We start from the raw sequence: 20,254 nt of genomic DNA on the forward strand, positions 1-20,254 counted from the left end.
ATTATTAAAGCATATCTAGCAAACCAACTCCTGGCTTTTTTTTAACCTACAGCAAAATTTTATGTTTTGCGACTTCTTTTTCTTTGTTTGAATTCGCCGACTTGTTGAAGATTTACCCTTCGATCTTCTTCTGTAAGTTAAATGCGTACTAATATTGAAAGAGCTGGAACCATATTACAAAGCTCAAACTTTTCATTGCGTTGCACGATTATGTAGTTGGACAGAGTAAGAATATAAGTTTACAACGTCACACAAGAAAAGATATGTTCCAATAGCCATTACGAGAAATAAATAAAATTAAATAGAACTCAAGAATTATATCAACTATATAACTTCGAATCGCTAATCCCCACGCCTTTATTGTATATCCCACTCCAACCCTACTCCAACTCCTTAAACCACCATTTTCTTCCTCTCCCCCCCCCCACCCCGCAGAGTGTGATTTGTGCACTGTTTATGAGACTTATTTTTGCTATGACTGCATGCATGCAGTTTGCTAAGAAAATATTTGAAAATATTATTATAGTTGACAGGGGTGGGAGAAATGGAAGACACTAATTTTGTGGATGGCTGCCCGAAGGGCAACATACTTACAGAATTGATTGAATTTTCACCCTGTAGTTTCGGAGATATGATAAATGTCAGACGGAAGGACAGACAGAGTGTGTTAAAACACCCCCACTCAAAAGTGTGGAAGTAAAGAATTTAAAAATTAACCTATGCTCCCTTGTGTTTCTTTTCTGGTTACTTCAAATCCATCTACGAGTTTGGTGTCTATAATCGAAACAGGATGTTGTTCAGCTTGTATTGCCTGAAGTGGGTTGTGTTCTGATTTATTCCAATATGGTCTGCATCTCTGGGCAACCAAATCTGTAACGCACTATACAAAAAATCAGTTACTGTAAAATTAGAAATATTTGTGGAGAATTTAATTTCGTTTCTTTTCGTTAGGTATTGAATATAAACATTGGGTTTGTTGATTGGGTATTAATGTAAACAGTTTGACTCACAAAATGTTATTCCCACAAAATAGTCAGTTTACTACCAAACCACGAACTTTGTATCCAAGCTAATACTTCTGATTTCACATTATTATTAATATTGTTGTTGTTGTTGTTATTATTATTATTAATTTCCGTTCGTAGTCGGAATACACTTTTCAACATTGCTAATATCAATTATTTATCTTCTGATATATTTTTGTTCCTTCCTATTAAACGCATTTGGGAAAGGGACTCTTTCCATGATCAAGGCTATTTAATGTGAATTTTAATTATGAAATGTACAAAGACGTCAATGCTTTTCAGTACTCACCGTTCCAGACGAGTTTTTTGTTACCTTCCCGTGTGAAGATGTACTGAAAAAACGATAAAAACAAAGTTGTTCTACTGATTTCAGCAGCTACATGAATTTAAAATAGTTTTTCATAATGACTAAACGTTAACTTCAATAATACTAAATATAGAGTAACAAACTAAGTGACCAATATTGACGAAATATGCACACCTTTGGGGAACATTTACAAACATACTTCTCAAACGTTTCTCCCTTTTTAAGACTTACTTCTTGCGGTGGGTTCAGTGTTGAATCGTTTATGCAGTATTGAACTCCATACAAAATCTACATATACTTATGGTTCTTAAATACAAAATGATATTCGCATTTATTCATTCACGTAAGATGGAAATGCAATTATCAGAAAGTTCTAAATGTTCTTGGGACGTTAAATATTTGTGATTCTTATCATGAACATTCAGTTCAAAAACATTATTCTGGATAAAACAACAACAACAACAAAAGCTACAAGTTAAATTATGAAAATTATATTAATTCAGTGTAATAAATCCAAATAAACTCTTAATGGCGGCACATTTACAATAGGTAATGTATGTAAAATAGTATAGAAAATAAAGACGTGTCCACTGATATGGGAAATTATCAGTATTTGTAAAGTTTGAAGTTTGCACTTCTTGTGTTCCTCTGAATGATCGCGTCAAAAACAGGTCAAACTTCAAGAAACTTCAACGCTGAACTGCCGTCTCATAATCAGCCAGCAGAACAGGGCCTATGTTTCTCTTTCTATTCAAATTGCATAGACGAAGATTTGTTGGCGCATTAGGAGCCGAGACATCTGGGTCTATACAGTTTGCAGAGTTACTGTACTAACTCGCGAATATAGACATTAGGTTACTTGTGCTGTACAGATCTGTACAATAGTTGCTCTTAGATTATTAATGCGGTTTTGTTGTTTATGACGTATGTGTTTACATGATGAGTTAGTACTACCATGTCCACAAGTATATTCGATGATAAACCGATTAACAAATGATCACGCACTTCACTTTGTTATCCCATCATCGCCTTTTCATGTACGTAGGACATTCTAATACGAAATTATGTACTTACTGCATGTCGATTTCTGGCGCACTGAGAGCCATCCCAATTAACCCGATGCTGGAAAAGCAAACTGTTTCTTAACAGATCGTTACACAACCACTCGATGAAATGAAATTATTGATTTCAAACACTGTGAATTAATAGACATATAACAAAACTTATCAATAATTAGAACTTGACTACTTTCTAAGAAAAGGCATAAAAGATCAATAACATTTTTAATAGTTTAACCTTAATTTCGTAGTTATACATGAATGCAATACATATATACATATCTTATCGCTTGATCTGACTGATTATTGGATGAATATAATAGAAGATATAAATACACATCCTTTCACGATCCGTAGCTGTGTTACCCCCAACATTTACAAAAGTTTTGTCGTAATTGATTCATAATGGAGGTTTCATCGAATTGGCATTATGGAATGCTTTACCTCAATCTGCAGTACACGTGACTCTTTTTTTCTTTTCTTCTTCTTTTGTTTCTCCTGTTATGACTGCAAATGTCTAAAACCGTATAGGCAGTATGTGTGCTAATGTAATGTGCACAAATAGTTATTACATTTCTTACATTCACACTACCATTGCGCATGTGAAACGCAATGTGTCGTCGAAAAAAATTATCTAATCACAGATTATTCCTTTGAATGTTTGACTGATATAAAGAAGAGTATGAAACGTTGGTTAGATAAGACACGCAAAACCACCTTGTATGTTATGCATGATTTACATATGTATTGTCTAGCTGTTGCAGTGAGCCATACAAATTATTGCTCGTTATCTTTATTAATTTAACACTGTTTAGCTTCATTCCATGATTAAGCTTGGTTTTGTTTCCTGCTATTTTTAATGTTACAACTACCCCTCAACATTTATGTATTAGACAATTTAATATGTAAAGATGATGGGTGAGAGATAAATGGCTGGATGTTGATTTAATATTCTTTAGGCTGGGCAAGGAGTATCATTACAGTTAACTTATAAAATAAATCTCACTGTACAATTATTTAGAACATATCTACTTTTTTTTTAGGAGACATGAATGATATTTACAAATGAAGTGAAACATGGTATTATCAATAGTGGCAAAAGTACGAGGAACAATACCAACTGTTTCCATTTTACAAATTAACGCCTGTTTGTTGATGTTTGATTCAATAATCAGTTGGTTTGATGGTTTCAAGGTTTCATGTGTGGCGATACAAAACGATCTTTAGGCTCGCAAGGATATAATCGATGAGTAGACGATATATTTGACAGAGAAACTCTCGGGGCTTTCTAAATTTCATCTTGACCACATGCAGCAGCAGAGAGGGCGATCAGACCACTTTAGGGAGTGGTCACCCTTGTGTTTGAACCAAAAAAAACAGTGACCCTTCATAGAGGTCAATACCATGTCTACGATTATTGTTTGTCCCAAACAGAATTGTAGACGAACCCTCTCTGCTGCTATTCATGTTGCAAAAGAAATTTTTACCACCATATCAAGTTTGATGAATATTTCTCAACGCGTTCTCCTCATCTGAATCATGGGAATCTTCATCTGAATCATGGGAATTTGTTCTATGTTTCAAGTAATATTCAAGTTCTGATGGTGGTTTTTCTATTTTTGGATTTATGTTTTTTCTGTGTTTATAATATATCATCAAACTTCTGTATCGATCTCCACCGCAATTTTTGCAAATCTGATATAATCCTCTAACGCCGTTGTTACATCCAACACAACTTCGTGGACCAGCATGAGGATTTTTCTTTATAAGATAATTATGTTTTTTACAATATTCTCCACGGCATTTTTTTATCACATTTGTTAGTGGTTCCTTGACGCAGCCACGCACAATTGTTCATTATATGAATGATATCTTTTTAATTAAATTTACACCCCTTCTGCTGATATTAATTAAAAGATTTTATCAAGACCCACACGATATCTTGTTCTTGGATCATATAAATTTATTGTTATAAATCCGTGAGGAGTAGCTTGCGCTCGTGAGAAGAAATTTCTGAATTTAATTATATCCATGTCACCGCTGCACCAAGTTTGATGAATATTTCTAAGTGTGTGTGTGTCTACGCCATTAAACACAACTAAAATGTTGCAGTTGTCTCTAATCACCTTCGGAATTTGTGTATATCGTTGAGTAACATAGATCACGTCTGTATTTTTATGTCTCCCTCGGGAAAATATTCTGGCTGGATTTGATTATTTATCTAGCATCACATCGTCGTATACAACTAAATTATTAATAAATCCGTCTAAAACATCTACGGATGGTGCTTCATCAATATCGGTTATAAACTCTATAACATCATTACCTTCATCCAGTAATCGCGCGTTTTCATTGAAATCTTTAGGTACATCATAACATCGTTGATCATCAGCGGATGGTTCTACTAAATACAATTTATCCCATTCCAACCATCTCATTATCAGATTAAGTAATAACTGCGTCTTACCCGATCCAGATGGTCCTATGATAATCATTCTGATGGAATTTGGTAACGCAGGGTGGTGTTTAACTGGCTCTCGTTTTCTTGTTGCTGAGAAATCAATTATATCCATATATATTATGTCATGAATTTATATTGCTTACGCTGTAGAGTTAAAACTCCAACTACTGATTTAGCTACAGTTACAACAAAAAATAAAAAAATAGCGTATGGTGGAAAATGTTCTGTATGCGGTAGAAAGAAATTTTCGTTTTTACCTAATAAGCGCGGTGGTGATATTGCTAATTTGATGTCAAAGTTTCCAGGTACTCCATGGGCTAAATACAGCGGAGAAAAACATCTACCAGGATATATTTATTGCGGTCCTGGTACCAGACTTGATATCAGGCTCGATAATCAAGATCAACCAAAACCAGGCGAGGAACCAATAAACGCTATTGATCGAGCTTGTCACGCTCATGATGTAGCTTATAAAAGTAAAAATCTACAAGATAGGCATATTGTAGATGTGAAATTAATTCACGCGTTAAATTCCATAAAAAATAAAAATATTAGAGAATCATTAGCTAATTGGTTAGTAAGATCCGCGATGAAAGGTAAATTAGCATTTGGGGCTGGTAATTAATAATGGAATCGATTTATTATTCACCAAGAGGATACTGGAGAGGCAAAGCAGCAATTGGTAAACTGATGCAGCAGCGGTTAAACATTCTGCTGCTAAAACGTGGTTATCCAAACAAGCAATATGGCAAATTTATCTACCACCACCGAAACGAATTCAGTACGCGTATTTCGATGTCAGTGTTCCTAATGAAGTTCATCAAGCTGATATTCTGTTTTTACCGCATGATACTGTGCGTAGAAAAACATACAAATGCGCGTTAACCGTAGTTGATGTTGCAAGTAGATATAAAGAAGCAGAGCCGCTATCAGCGAAAACATCATCTGAAGTAGCCGATGCGTTTGAACGAATTTATCAACGAGGACCATTACGATGGCCACAATTATTACAGGTTGATCCTGGTAAGGAATTTCTTGGTCCAGTATCATCGTTGATGAAACAACATAATACCAAAATACGACGAGGTCATGCTGCAATTCACCGTGATCAGGCAATTGTTGAGCGATTTAATCGAACACTCGCTGAGCGGTTATTTGGATATCAATACGCGAGGGAATTTATTCAGGATAAAAGATCTCGCGAGTGGGTTGCAAGATTACCAAGCGTGATAGCTGCATTAAATAATGAGATTACACGAACAACAAACATGAAACCCATTAATGCAATTACAAAAAACAATATACCAACACAACAAAAAGATGCTGAAAAACAAAAACTATTGGGTGATGTTACAGTTAGATATTTATATGAGCCTGGTGAACTTGAAGGTGGTAAAGCGAGAGCGACTGATCCTATTTGGAGTGTTACCACACACAAAATATCCACCGTGACAAGATCCTCAGGTAGACCTGCAATCTACAGATTAGATTCGGCTGCTCCTCAGCGTGGATTTACACGTGAACAACTACAAATAATTCCCGAGGATACACAACTACCACCGCGATCACTTAACTAGCGCCGCGACGCCGATTACACTCAAGACAGGTCAACATCACATTTTCTCGTGTATGACCGCGACTATTATCTTTTCTATCTACGGTAAATTGTCTTGAATCATTACTCGAATACCTCCACAGCATTATACAATTGCAACTTGCGCAATGATTATTCTGCTGATGTTTTAACTCAATAATAAATTCAACATCAAGATCAAAGTCACGTTTATTTTTTTTATCAGATTGTTTGTATCCGATTAATTTTTTTCTTATTATATCATCATCGATGATGTTAAATTTATCAACGATTTCAGGAATTATAATTCTACGTAATTGAGATATTTTTCTGACCCTCGATACCGCTAAATAAACTAAATTTGACCACTTGATGCGATCGTCCACAATCCAAACTCGTGTATCAGAAATAGTTAATCCCTGAGACGAGTGGATCGTCATGGCGTATCCCAACACCCATGGAGATTTGTCAGCGCGTAATGCATCTTCGACCACACTGATATCAACGGCGACAATATCATTTAATACGAGATTCTGTTTTTCAGTCTGTCCTGGAATATCAACATTAATATTCTGTTTTCGTGTATCTGATGGTCTATAACACAACGGTATGGGTAATTCTGAGTATTTTTCTTTATGTAGTTGAAATAACTGCTGTTGTAAAGCGTCTCTGATTATTTTTCTGCTTGCTACTATCAAATCGTTGGGTCTCCATAAATTTAAAAAATCACTCATTGAGGTCTCTGAGATCACTCCACGTATTATTTCACACTGAATTTTGTTTGATTGTAATCTGATTAATTTTTTAAACTCCTTTAAATTTGCATCGAGAGCTCTATGATCATCATCTATTTCTTCGTAATAATCAACGAAATTTTTTAACCAATCATGTGGAGATGGTCCAACAAAAGGCGGCGGTTGACCATGATCGCCACACATTATTATAGCGGTATTTTTCGTCAACAACCAATCAAGAAACGTTTTTAATGTATCCAATGACACCGTACATATCTCGTCCCAAATAATTATTTTAGGTATATATTTTTCTCCCATTCGTTCAGGAGTCCATGTATCCCCGCGCCACCGAAAGAAACTATGATACGTGCACGATTGTACTTGCCGTTGTTTCATCTCGCGTGCAAGTCTATGTGTGGGTGTCAGCACGATCATATCTGAATTTCTAAAAACATTAATTGCTCGAGTAGTTTTGCCGCATCCACCAGGTCCATTGAGATATACTGTCTTATATCTAGTTATTGGATCACTCAATGATGGCGCTTTCGACATTTCTGATATTTTATTACCCTTACGATAAAAATCTCTCATTGGAACATCTGCTGATTCTGTGTAGTTGTGTAATAATTCTTTTTTTATTCTCCACGAACTCCATCGTTCATCATTACTTGCAAATTTCATAACAGATTCTAAATATTTACTTGAAATATAAAACGAATCTGTTGCGACTCTGACTGCGGTCTCAGGAAATTTATTAATCATCGATAATAAAATTATGGAAACATAAGCCAACATGGAAGATCTTAGATGAGTATACTGTGGGGAGACGTCATTTATGTAACTAACGATCGTACCCAATTTTGTTCCGTCGGATAAGTAAACACTTTCTCGATTTACAAATATATTTCTTGCTGTTGTATCAGCGATTATAAAATCGTACTCGGCATCATCTAAAATTAATCGTGCGTGATGTCTTCTATGATCATATGCACCACCTTGAGTAAATTTGCCTATAATTTTTTCTGCCGAGATCTTTTGCGGTTTTGAGTTTAATCTCGAGAATTTTAGGAATATCATCTTCGGAAACATCAGGATATTTTTCCTTAAACTCGCTAATAACTTCATCGAGATTGATAGAATCTGACATGGGCAACCAAACTTTGGTCTGTGCATGATATGATATAATCGCCTCACTGACCACCAACGATGTCAGTATCGCACAATCTAGCATATATCGTAATAAAACTATAGGTGCCCAACGTTTTTCACAAGAATGTCTACCAAACCAAACGTAACAAATCTTGTGAAGATTTTCGTTAAACTCGAATGATTCAAAACAGGCGAATCCAGTCAGATCAAAATCAGGTAATGGTCCATTAATTGCCACTCGCGTCATCTCGTTTGTAGGGTGACCAAATCTTTTAAAGTACACAGAACAATCTCCGTATCCTAGAAAAGTTCCTGGATAACATGCAACCATATCAACCGAAATAACATCATTGTAATTATATTTGGTATTCCATAATCCACCGTGTCCGTATTCGACGCAACTTGCGCGTACGTCCTCGAGTAAATCAAATCGTGTTGGTTTCCATGAATTTTTTTCTCTAGCAAAATGAACCGCAACAGATGGAACGGTAAAACAATTAGTTAGTAATTTGTCAGTATTTTCCGCGTGCTTGCACTCTAAAAACTTCTCCGCGAGATTTTTCATCTCGTCATGGAGGGATTCTGTTCGATATATTTCACCATTTGGTCTGACAAACTGATCAAATCCACCTTCTTCATTACTTTTAAATAACCATACCGATACAGGATCGTTTTTACTTATTTCGTTGATAAAATCAAACATACTCATATCTGAGGGGTAAAATCTAACAGTTCGATCACGTGGAAATATTGTTACTGCGCTAGTCCATGCGTGCGCGATATGATCAATAATATTTATTGGAGCTCCTTTCGATTTATATTTAGATTCGTACAGTACCTCTCCCGTTATTGTTGATACTGCTACTGGAAATTTTAATATTTTTCCTAGTTCAGCAACATCTTTTATTGTAGCACCGGTATCCTTAACTGAATCAGCCCACGAGTTTATTTTTTTAAAGTGTTCTATTACTCGTTCGGCTACACAATTTAACCTTGAAAATTTCATTGGTGCCAGTTTATCAACGTTGGGTTTTTATTTATCTCATAGATTCCATAAATAACCGCTGTTACAGGATACGCTCGCTCATAATACGGTTTGTCAATACCCGTCAGTAGACCCGGTCTGGAATTTTTACTTAATATGACAGTTTTATTATTGCCAAGGACAGGATCATATTTGTCACGGATAATCCAACTACCTGTTTCTGTTAATACAATAAATTTTACTCTGAAGAAATATTTTTGATTACCCTCGTATTCAGTGATGTAGTTAATGATTGTTGCCGCTCGCTTGTCATTCATTGTGGCGTCCTTGATAGTATTGCGTATAATCTTGAACGTTGACCATGTATGAGATGCACCATCCGTGTAAAATTCTTTCTTGGCGTCGTGAATTTTCGAGATCAAACTTTTATTTTTCGGATCAACCAAATCTCGCACTGGCAAGTCTGGAGATAATCTGTCGAGGTTGAATTTATATTTAACAGGCCTAGTTTGGGATAATCTCTCAAACTCATTCATATAATTAAAACAAATATTTAAATAAAGCAAATTATATATATATACAATGTCTCAATGCAAATGGTTGATGATCGGCTCAGTAAATCGATGCAACAAATCCTGCAGAAAGGAATTTTGTTGGATGCACTCACAAAGTATACGACGAGGAAGTCTAGGACCAATACCATGTCTGCGGTGTGGTATTGGAGTGCGAGGAAAAACAGGATTATGTGGAAAGTGCGGTGGAAAACGGTTCAGAGAACTTAAAAGATATTATGACCAAAAAAAATAATAATGGTGAAAACGCTATAAAATCCGTGGAGGATTATATATCAAGATTTCAGACAAACAATGATTTGAACAAGTAATATTATTGTATAAATGGAGCAAAATAAATTTGTCCCACATCCCACAATAACAAACTATGAATCAGATACTAATGGTGTGATCAGACACTGCAGGTTACTGCAGGTTAAAAAAACCAGTTGGTTATATTAATAATCATGGTTATCTAATGTTCACATACGAGGGAGGAAAGAAACATTATCTGTGTCATCGATTCACGTATGAGTGTTTCTTCGGAGTGATCAATGACGGTCTAGTGGTCGATCATATTGATGGGGATCCTCAAAACAATAATTTATCCAACCTTCGTGTTGTCACGCAAAGCGTGAACTCTGCATGTGGTAATACAGGAAGATGTAAGACAGTTTCTAGAAGGGCGGTAAATTCCACAAACAGAGAAACTGGCGAAGTAATTATATTTCGTTCGATGCATTCAGCTGCGAAATATTTTGATATTCACCCGCATTCAGTACAAAAAGTAGCAGAAAATATATATAAAACCGCTTTCTCGATAAAATATAAACAGAGAATCACCTTCCGATATCAATAATTATCATCTCTACCTCGAATTAATTTTTTTAATTTATGTCACAGTATTTCCCCCATACACTACTTATTTTTTGACTCATGAAAGGGAGGTAATTTTATGATCCTCGGTATACGGTCATAATTATCTACGGTTTCTAACTTACAAAAATATGCAGTTCGTGTATTTTTCTGTTCTATTCGTGAAACATTTAGAACAACACAACACATAGACAGCATATACATTACATCTAAACTACAGAAAACCGACATTTATATTCCAGCTTATTGAGTGTAGAATCCAGCGTCTAGTCTGTATCAATCGTGGCGGGTTAATTTTAGATCTACATTACAGGGATCCTGCATGTATTTACTCGATTACAGAAATACGTGTATATAGTGTTTGGAATTAAAAATCAGTTGCATTTTTCCTTGTTCATAGCAAAATGTACATGATATATATTTGTATACGTATGTGTGATTATGTATTTGTGTGCGTATGTGTGGTTACTTTTTTTATCGAGTAATATTAACAACTATATACTCCCTTGACCATGTTCATGGATACAGATTTACGAGTGGGAAATCTCGTAATATATATTTCTCCATAGAACAGATATAGAGAGGACTGAAAATCTCGTAATAGTCATAGGAAGGATGAAAACCTCTAACAGTTATGTTATAGGAAGGATGAAAACATCTAACAGTTAGATGATCTGGACCGAATGTTCTATCATAGATGGCGTGGTATAGTAAATAGGAAATTCCTTAATCCAGCTTTATAAATCTAACTTGTTTGGTGAAAACGTATTTCTTGAATTCAGAATTGTATTTTGAGCAAGTATATTTGAAATTAGTTCCTTAGCTATATATTAACTTCCGAAACATATGTTTGTAACAAGATTCGATGGCTCAGTCAGTATCGTATTGGACTGTGACGCTCGCGGTACAGGATCGAATCCCCATGGCTGACAACTTGTAGGTGGTGTACGCATAATTGCAATTTTTATAACAATTGGGGAACCGTAAAACCCCCGCTCAGCAAAATTCAACTACCATATCGACCGGTGGTTGATACATATTTTCGTATCACCCACGGGATTGATTATTGTGGGTGGGATTTTGCTGAGCGTATATGTTTGTACTGTCCTTCATTCATTGTATATATCCATTTCATTGTACATACCCATTTCATTGTATATATACATTTCCTTAATTAAGTTATATGTTTGTACTGTCCTGAGCTCGCTAAGACACTCGAATAGGGGCTCATCATTCATTGTATATATCCATAATCTGAGCTCGCTAAGACACTCGAATAGGAGCTCTTCATTCATTGAATGTTATGTGTATATCCTCTAAATTTAGTAGAATACGGTGGTAATCTGCGAGTTTAATGAGGATAAATATGTTGTGCCGTCTTTGAAACATCCCGACGAACTCGCTAAAGACTCGATAGGGGTTCTATAGGGATAATTTTTTTTTATTTTAAAGATTTATATATTATATAATGAACCATGAAAATATCAAAGACATTATTTCTGCTATCAAAAAACTAGAAGAAAACGGAATTAATATATCTGATGAACTAAATCCTGAAAAAATAATATCTGATTTTGAAACGTTATTAGAACTTAAGAATGAAAATAAGCATGTTCTATCATCTCAATATAAGTTCATAAAGCGGATTCAGGCAGCTATGTTTCAGTCATTGGCTATGGTGAACGATGATCAAGTAAATAAATTTGTTCCTCTTTCTGTTGCCGTAGAAAAGGTCAGATTGGGATTATCCAGCGAGTACGAAACGAATAAAACAATCAGTACCCGCATAAGATACTTAAGAAAAATGATGTCAGCAGGTAACGACCAAAACAACCCTGTCTGAGATTATATTTATTCTGAGATTATATTTATTCTGAGATTATATTTATTCTGAAATATTTTATTTTTTCTGAAATATTTTATTTTTTCTGAAATATTTTATTTATTCTGAGATTATATTTATTCTGAAATATTTTATTTTTTCTGAAACTGATGGGTTAGTTGGTACTCAGATTTATGTAAATCAATCAAATTTATAACTCTGATGGGTTAGTTGGTACTCAGATTTATTATTTTATTTTATTTTCTGAATTATCCATCAGATCGTCGGGTAAAATACCCCTCAAAAAACACGAAATTTGTTGATTTTTCACTGAAATTCAGAAAAAAATAAAATATTTCTGATAAAATAAAATAAAATAAAATATTTCTGATAAAATAAAATAAAATATTTCTTAATCCGCTCCTTATTTTATTCATTCTGGAATAAATTTTTTTAAGTTGATCGACTTTAATACAGGAGTGTGCATAATTTAGGATCTGATCTCTGCTACAAATGATCTCGATAATACGTTTTTGACAGAGCTCATCTAACTGTTCTTGTGTTAATAAGAAATCCTCGTTTCCGTATTTATCAATAACTAAATTAACGTTAAATTCTTCTGTATTTTGTGAAAACGCTGTTCTGATGGCGTTTTCAAGTACTTCTTTGTCATGTATAAAAACCCTCACGTGCTGGTACATTACATAATATTTAAGATTTCACATACAGATTTATCACAAGTTCTTCTCCACGTATGTCAATTAAGCGATTAAGCTGGTCTGTAAGCTTAAAATTTATTCGTGTTAACATATTATTGTGACACCGCAGATACACAGGATTAGTTGGTTCCTGCACGATTAAACTTCCGGGGGAAACTTGTGGTGTAAATGTGTATAAAATATATCCTTGTTGAGCCTGATTTGATCTTCCGAGATCTATTTGATAGCTGCCATCGACTACGTCACAAACCATATTGACCACGATTGTCGATGTTATATTAACGATTCCCGGAGATACGTGTCTGCCGCCGCCATGTGGATCATTATCTAAGAACAGATGCTAGTGGTGCTATTTTTTTCCACGCATCGAGTATTTTAGGAAAAAACTCATCAATGACATCATTGACAGATTTTCTTAATTTATCTGGATTATAATCAGGAAACTTAAACGTTACAATGTCAGCTTCGGGTATTTTGTATTTGGCTGCGAAGGAATTTTTGTAATTGCTTGATGACTTAAGAACCATATCTCTAATTCTATTATAGATAACTTCAGAAGAATTAACTATATAATTTAAAACTTCTGTGTACCTAATAATATTATCGCGCGCAGATGTCAAATCAAATAAATACTCTTGAAAACTATCACGTAAATTATTTACCTGTATTTCATGGTCTGAGTTTATTGAAGCAAATATAGAATCAATATTCAAAGCAATAACACGTTTATTAAGATTATAAAAAGGACCTTCAGGATCATATATAGGATATCCCTTCCCCCCCACCCCCTTTTTGGTTTTACTTATATGTAATCTAACCAATCTGAATTCATTTTAATATCATGACGAAAACTGTTCTTTGACGTAAAATCACCCCTCGTTGGTTCTGGTGGTCCTTCATACACCGGGGGAATTTCAGGCCAGCCTAGTACGGATCTTATTGTGGATTGATAAATATCAACGACGTAATCGGGGGAATGTATCTCAATCGTCGAGGACAGGGTCGGTTCATGAACATTAATTGATATTTTTGCTTCTTTTCCGGTTATTGATTTTATTCTACGCTGAAATTCCTCATTGATTTGTTCGACCTCATAACTGCCAGTTGGTATTCCAACAACAACCCAGTCAGGTGTTCCATCGGGTTTATTTTTATTAGCAAATACAAGCGAATTATTTGCTGGTGTACCATGAAATGATTTTGATCTGATATTTGGCCAGCTGTAATATACCCGTAATTGCGCTAGTGCTATTTCTTTTACTGGAATTGCAGTAGGAAAATTAACACTAAATTCAGGATCAGATGAACTTACCGAGATCATCGTTATCCTTGGCGGAGTTATGTTGGTCACGATCTGCTGGAGTAATTCTGTCATTATTAATACTTGTATCTTTAATACCGATACCTTCGTCGTATATTTTAGTCATCACTGAAAACTCGAAATCAGATATAATTCCATCACTAAGACTCGCTGATAACAACGAGGATAATTTCGAGTATGCTACCGTCGCTGTGTGTAATTTTATTATGTAATCGGATAATTTTTCGTTCGTGCAAGTACATATATTTTTTACGATGATATTAAGCACACCTGCAATAGTTGTTGCTGCTGAAATACAAATAGTTACGGCTACTGGTGCCATCATTGTCACCGCTGATAATATCACACCGGTTCCAGCAACAACAGCAGATACTGAATAAACGATCACATCAACGATAACTAATCGTCGTCGATATTTTTTACTTTTACTGTATACTGATCGACTTGATTTTTTAGCGCCGCCTGCCATTCACGCGCTTGATTGTACCTGTATTGTGCACCATCCATATATTTTTATGCAGTAACCAATTGAGGTGTTTTCAGCTACAAATTCCAAACACCACCAGTAAGATGTTGCGGTTAATTTCTTATCAGCTGCTTCCAGAATAAATATTTCTTCGGTTCCGCTATTTAATATAACAGATACAACCCCCGAAAACCTATCGGTTGAATGACGCCATGGAAACGTTGTAAATATTTCAAATTTTTCAGCACTAAACACAGACAGCCTGTACACGCCAGTGACTGTTGCGGTATATTTGATAGTTTTATTTTGCTGCGACCATGTTGCAAAACCCGATGATACCGTGTATACGATGTTTGTGATATGTCCGGGAGTTATTCCAGTTGGAATTTTAATCAAATTGGTTTTGTTGACGATCTCAGGAATTCCCGCTACGATGTCTTGCTGTGTTTGTTTGATCGTGTCTAGGTTAGTTTTGATATCAACGAGTTTTATATCAATGGCGTGCGGAGTGCCAAAGACTTCTTCTGCGGTTTTTTGAAAATTTCTTCGAAATCTTGCAAAAGCACCCACGTGAACATCATACTCGGCCCGCAGCGTGGATAGTTTTCCATCCACGTTGTCGACGTATTTTTTTGTTGCTGCGTCTTCGTCAGATGTTGGATCTCTTAAAACTACTATTTTATTTCCGTTCATGCTGAGCTCACCCGTCATTGTGTCGACGGTGTTTTTCACGCGATTAGCAACGCTTCTTGCAATTTCATTTCTAATTGTTGCAAATGATACACTTGAATCTCTGATTTTGCCGCTGTCAGTAAACACTGGAATATTATCCGTGACTGCACCAAGTACTCGTCGAACTATATCATTTCATCTGATATTGCTCGTTTTTAGTTTACCATATCGATCTTGAAAAATAACAACCTCATCTGGGTCAACTCCAGCCAGGTTCATGATATCAGCGAGGTCATCTTTAGTCGCATACTTCGACAGATCAACATCGCCGGATGTTCTCCTAACGCGTGAGGATCTTCTTCCGTAAATATCAACCATTATAATAAGACCTGTTGTTTAAAACGCTTTACGCGCAACGAATCGGTTACTTGTATAATCATGCACAACTTTATGTGGTGGTTTGGATGATTTTGATATAGCGTCGAGTACATTAATTACTTCACGGCCACATATTGGCGGATCTGTCATTGTTTGTGTGGGTAGCGTTGAATACCAAACTTTACAACCAGAGGTTCTTGCGTGAAGTGGTGCGACATACTTGATAAATTCAACGGGTGGAGCTAACCCGTACGAATCAAAATAAACGATTCCACGTGGATCAACCGCGTATGATACCCAATGAGTACCGGGTCCTGAATTCGAGTCTAGATTAATAATACCTGTTTCGAGTTTGTTTGGTTGTTTCGGTAATTGATCTCGCATAAAAACACCTCTAAAGGCTTTTATTTTTAATTTTTTAGCAGCATCAAGTAAATCAAAATTTGATGCTGGAACGTCTAACGTGGAAGCCTTAGGCCTCTCCCCCAACGAGATCCTGGCAATCTTAAGCCGCGTCCCTTTTTTTGTATCCATTTCCTGTTGCTTTCTTTAGAACCATTCCAGCAGCTGTTCCAACAGCACCTAACGCGGCTGCTTTTGCTACGGCTGGATCAGCAGCAGCTATTAACGCTGAAATAGCCGCAAGAAGTGGAAATATACCACCTATTTTAACCATGTCTTTGATGGCGCTCGGGGAAAGATGAAATTGAACTCCAGTTTTTGATTCCAGGGCTTTATTGAAATGTTTAATCTGATTATTTGTCAACGATAATTTGTTTGGACCACCACTAATCTGATCTCGTTTTAGTGATATTTTAGTTCCGCATTTGTTGGCGGTTTTTGATTGAAGCTTTTTTACCTGACCAGGAGTCAGAGTAACATTAACATGACTATACGACATTTTTATATAAATAATATTTTTCTGAATAATTAAAGATTTTCCACTGGTGCATCAACGACTCTCATTCGACCACTACCACCTTCAAGTAACATGGCTTTATCGCTAAGTATGACCGCGATTGCTCTGTAATTAACATTACCGGTATTTAATGTTGCTTTGAGATGTATATCAACGACAGATTGTTTTGATAGATCAAGATGTTCTAATGAAAAATAATAAATCGGATATAAAGTTCTGAAATCATGTTGCGATATTTGCAATCCAGTATCAACATTTTGATCACGTCCCATGAATGACATTAAACGATGATATGCACGTCCTATACGATTTTGTTCATAATTTAGTTGTATATTCTCTGTTGGTTCTTGTTGCCCGTTTATCCGTAAGGAAATATCTGTGATACCTAGTTTGTCAAATATCATATGAGAGTGAACTTGTGAGCCTTATCGATCATAGTTCTGAAAAGCAATAAAAATATGTCGTGGTGCAGAAACACCCTGTTGTGATGCTATATGCCATGTAAACTGACCGTTAACGTTAGTTTGCATGCTATCCGTGCTTGTTGTTAACCGTGACAACAAGAATTTACCACCAGTGTCCATGAAAGAAATCAACTTTTGTTCTTCTGCGATCGTTGGAGTCATTACCGGCATCCACAGTGAAAGTTTCGATAATACTACTTTACCAGCATCACCAGCGGGTCTCCACAGAGCATCGTTATCATCACTTTTTCTCTCAAGAACAACGGTGTGTCTAGCTCCAAAATAACCTTTCTAACATTTCTACAAAATCCAAAAATATGCGATAGTGGAATTGTACATGAAAATCTTCTATCGGCTCCTAGCAACATATTTCTACGCACTGCAAATCCCAAGTTGAAATCTGGATTAGCACCATGAACTACTGGCCACACAGCAGCATCAGCGGTATTAGTTTCGTTTCTTGGTCGTCTTATATTATACTGATCATCATTGGGGTGACCAGTATTATCTTTCACAAACATCATTGTAGGACCTGCTGATCTTGCATAATCATCAGAATATCTTGCTAGACCAATTATTGTTGTAGCAACGTCGACATCATTCTGAAGTGATTCAATATTTTTTCCATCAATCATATATGTGGCGCTACTAAATAATGCCATGATCCCGTTGTTGACAAAACCAACTTTTATTTCATTTGCGTAATTAGCATCGTTTGTTCTTACAATTGTACCTTCTACCTCAAGAAAAGCCTCAGCGGGTAGAAAATATCTACTTGTGTCATGAACTTGTAGTTCAATTCTTCCACGTTGATCTGGTACTCGTGCGTCATAAAAATAAAATTGATAATCACGTACCGATTCATCCTTAAGGACGGGTGCTTCCATGTCAAATGCTGTGTCGGATATACGCTTGAACATTTTATTATAATTATTTTCGTCTAACACGTTGATTACCGCGTTCGGGAAATTCCACTTCCTGACAGCAAACTTGAAATATTATTCCCTGATTCACCTGCTAACGCCGCCAGTTTTTGATTTGCAGCCTGATTTATTATTTTACTGACATCTGCAGGCATCACCTCAGTACTTGGCCATTTTTCTGGTGGTTGTCGTTTTCGTCGCAATAATCGTGCTAGTCTTTCTTTGATCGCCGAGAACGCCTTACCAGCAACATTGACAATTGCACCAGGAGCTTTATCACGAACAATATCAACAGCTTTCATCGATAATTGTTTTGCAACGGGTGCTACTTTTGGAGCTATCCTTGTAAATAATCCCTGAATAACATCACCAAGTCCATCTCCGTAAGTAGCTCTGTAGATTGGTAATCGTGAGTTTACCGCTCTGACCTGTACAGGTTTGCGATGATTATTATGTATGATCATCTTATTTTTATTTACCATTTATCTAACAACTAGTCATCAACAAGTTCATCGATAAGTTCTCGGTAAACGCCAATATCCATGATACCACCTTGAAATAATCGCCGACAAATATCAGCTGCTTCATTAATTATTTCTGGTGAATTATTTCCGGCACGTTTTCCTCCTATGAGAACTTCTAACCGTGACACGTCATTAATGATACTATCAGGACATAAACCAGATCCTGTTTTAGGTTCATCTTGAGGTGTTTTAAATACTGGTGGTTGCATTACCGGAGTAAGAACTTCAGTGATGACCCGGAGTGTGTCAGGTGAGTCACTTCTTCGAAATCCATGTGGTGAATCTACCGGTGTAAATGTCATTTCCGGCGCAGAAATTATTTTACGTAAAGATGGAGGAAGTTTCCGCTGGGAGGGTTGTTCTTGTTTTAGTTGTTTCAGTTTCTCTCCATAAAGTCTTTATACTTCTCTATCAAGACTTTCATATTTTTGACCTCTAGCTTGTTTTTTGTTGTAATATACGCGATATATCCATTTAATGAAATTATCATCATTTATTTTTTCATGACGGGGTTTTAAAATACTAGATTTATTAAATATATTATCTAATATCATCTCAGGTAATTTTTCTTCTTTAGTATTTCTAATATCATCAACAACCTTTTCGTTAAATTTTGCAATCAATTCTGGATTTACTTCTACTAGTTCGGGTTTAGATGCATGTTTTTTTTTGCACGTCGGCTAATTCAGTATGAAGTTTTCCAATTTCTTTAAGTATTTCCTCACCAACAGGTGGAGGCTGAGCCGCAGCTATATTAGTTGGAAGATCTCGTAAAATCTCCTTTGCCTGTTTAGTTCTTCTTGCTATTTTTTCAGTCTGTGCTACAGTTTGTTTTGATACCGGAAGAAGATCTTCTTTGATGACAGTTGTAACTTTCTCAGTAGCTGCAGTGACGGGTTTAAACAGTTTTTTAGTGTCCTCTTCGTATTCAACTTGTGCTTCTTGCTGCGCTTGTAGATTTTTTCTGAATGAGTCTCTGACAGGAAGAAATTTTTTAATTGCTTCTAATCGTTCTCGTGCTATTCTTGCAGTATGAGATTCCGGATGTACCATTTTATTATAACATAATGATTTAATTAATATCAGCAGAAGGGGTGTAAATTTAATTAAAAAGATATCATTCATATAATGAACAATTGTGCGTGGCTGCGTCAAGGAACCACTAACAAATGTGATAAAAAATGCCGTGGAGAATATTGTAAAAAACATAATTATCTTATAAAGAAAAATCCTCATGCTGGTCCACGAAGTTGTGTTGGATGTAACAACGGCGTTAGAGGATTATATCAGATTTGCAAAAATTGCGGTGGAGATCGATACAGAAGTT

General features: G+C 35.8%; 1 protein-coding gene across 1 annotated transcript in view; it reads right to left on the reverse strand.

The window, feature by feature from the left end:
* LOC149803739 (uncharacterized) overlaps positions 1-20,254 on the reverse strand; it is a 58,586-nt gene that overhangs the window by 20,074 nt on the left and 18,258 nt on the right. Inside the window, exons 6-8 of the mRNA XM_089953494.1 lie at positions 2,407-2,454; positions 1,315-1,357; positions 718-880 (exon numbers count right to left, since the gene is read on the reverse strand). Of these exons, the coding sequence (XP_089809620.1) occupies positions 718-880; positions 1,315-1,357; positions 2,407-2,454 (254 nt within the window). The remainder of the gene's footprint in view (positions 1-717; positions 881-1,314; positions 1,358-2,406; positions 2,455-20,254) is intronic.

The sequence above is a fragment of the Sinohyriopsis cumingii genome, chromosome 3, assembly GCF_028554795.1.
Source record: "Sinohyriopsis cumingii isolate HCF-2022 chromosome 3, ASM2855479v2, whole genome shotgun sequence".
NCBI classification, from domain to species: domain Eukaryota; kingdom Metazoa; phylum Mollusca; class Bivalvia; order Unionida; family Unionidae; genus Sinohyriopsis; species Sinohyriopsis cumingii.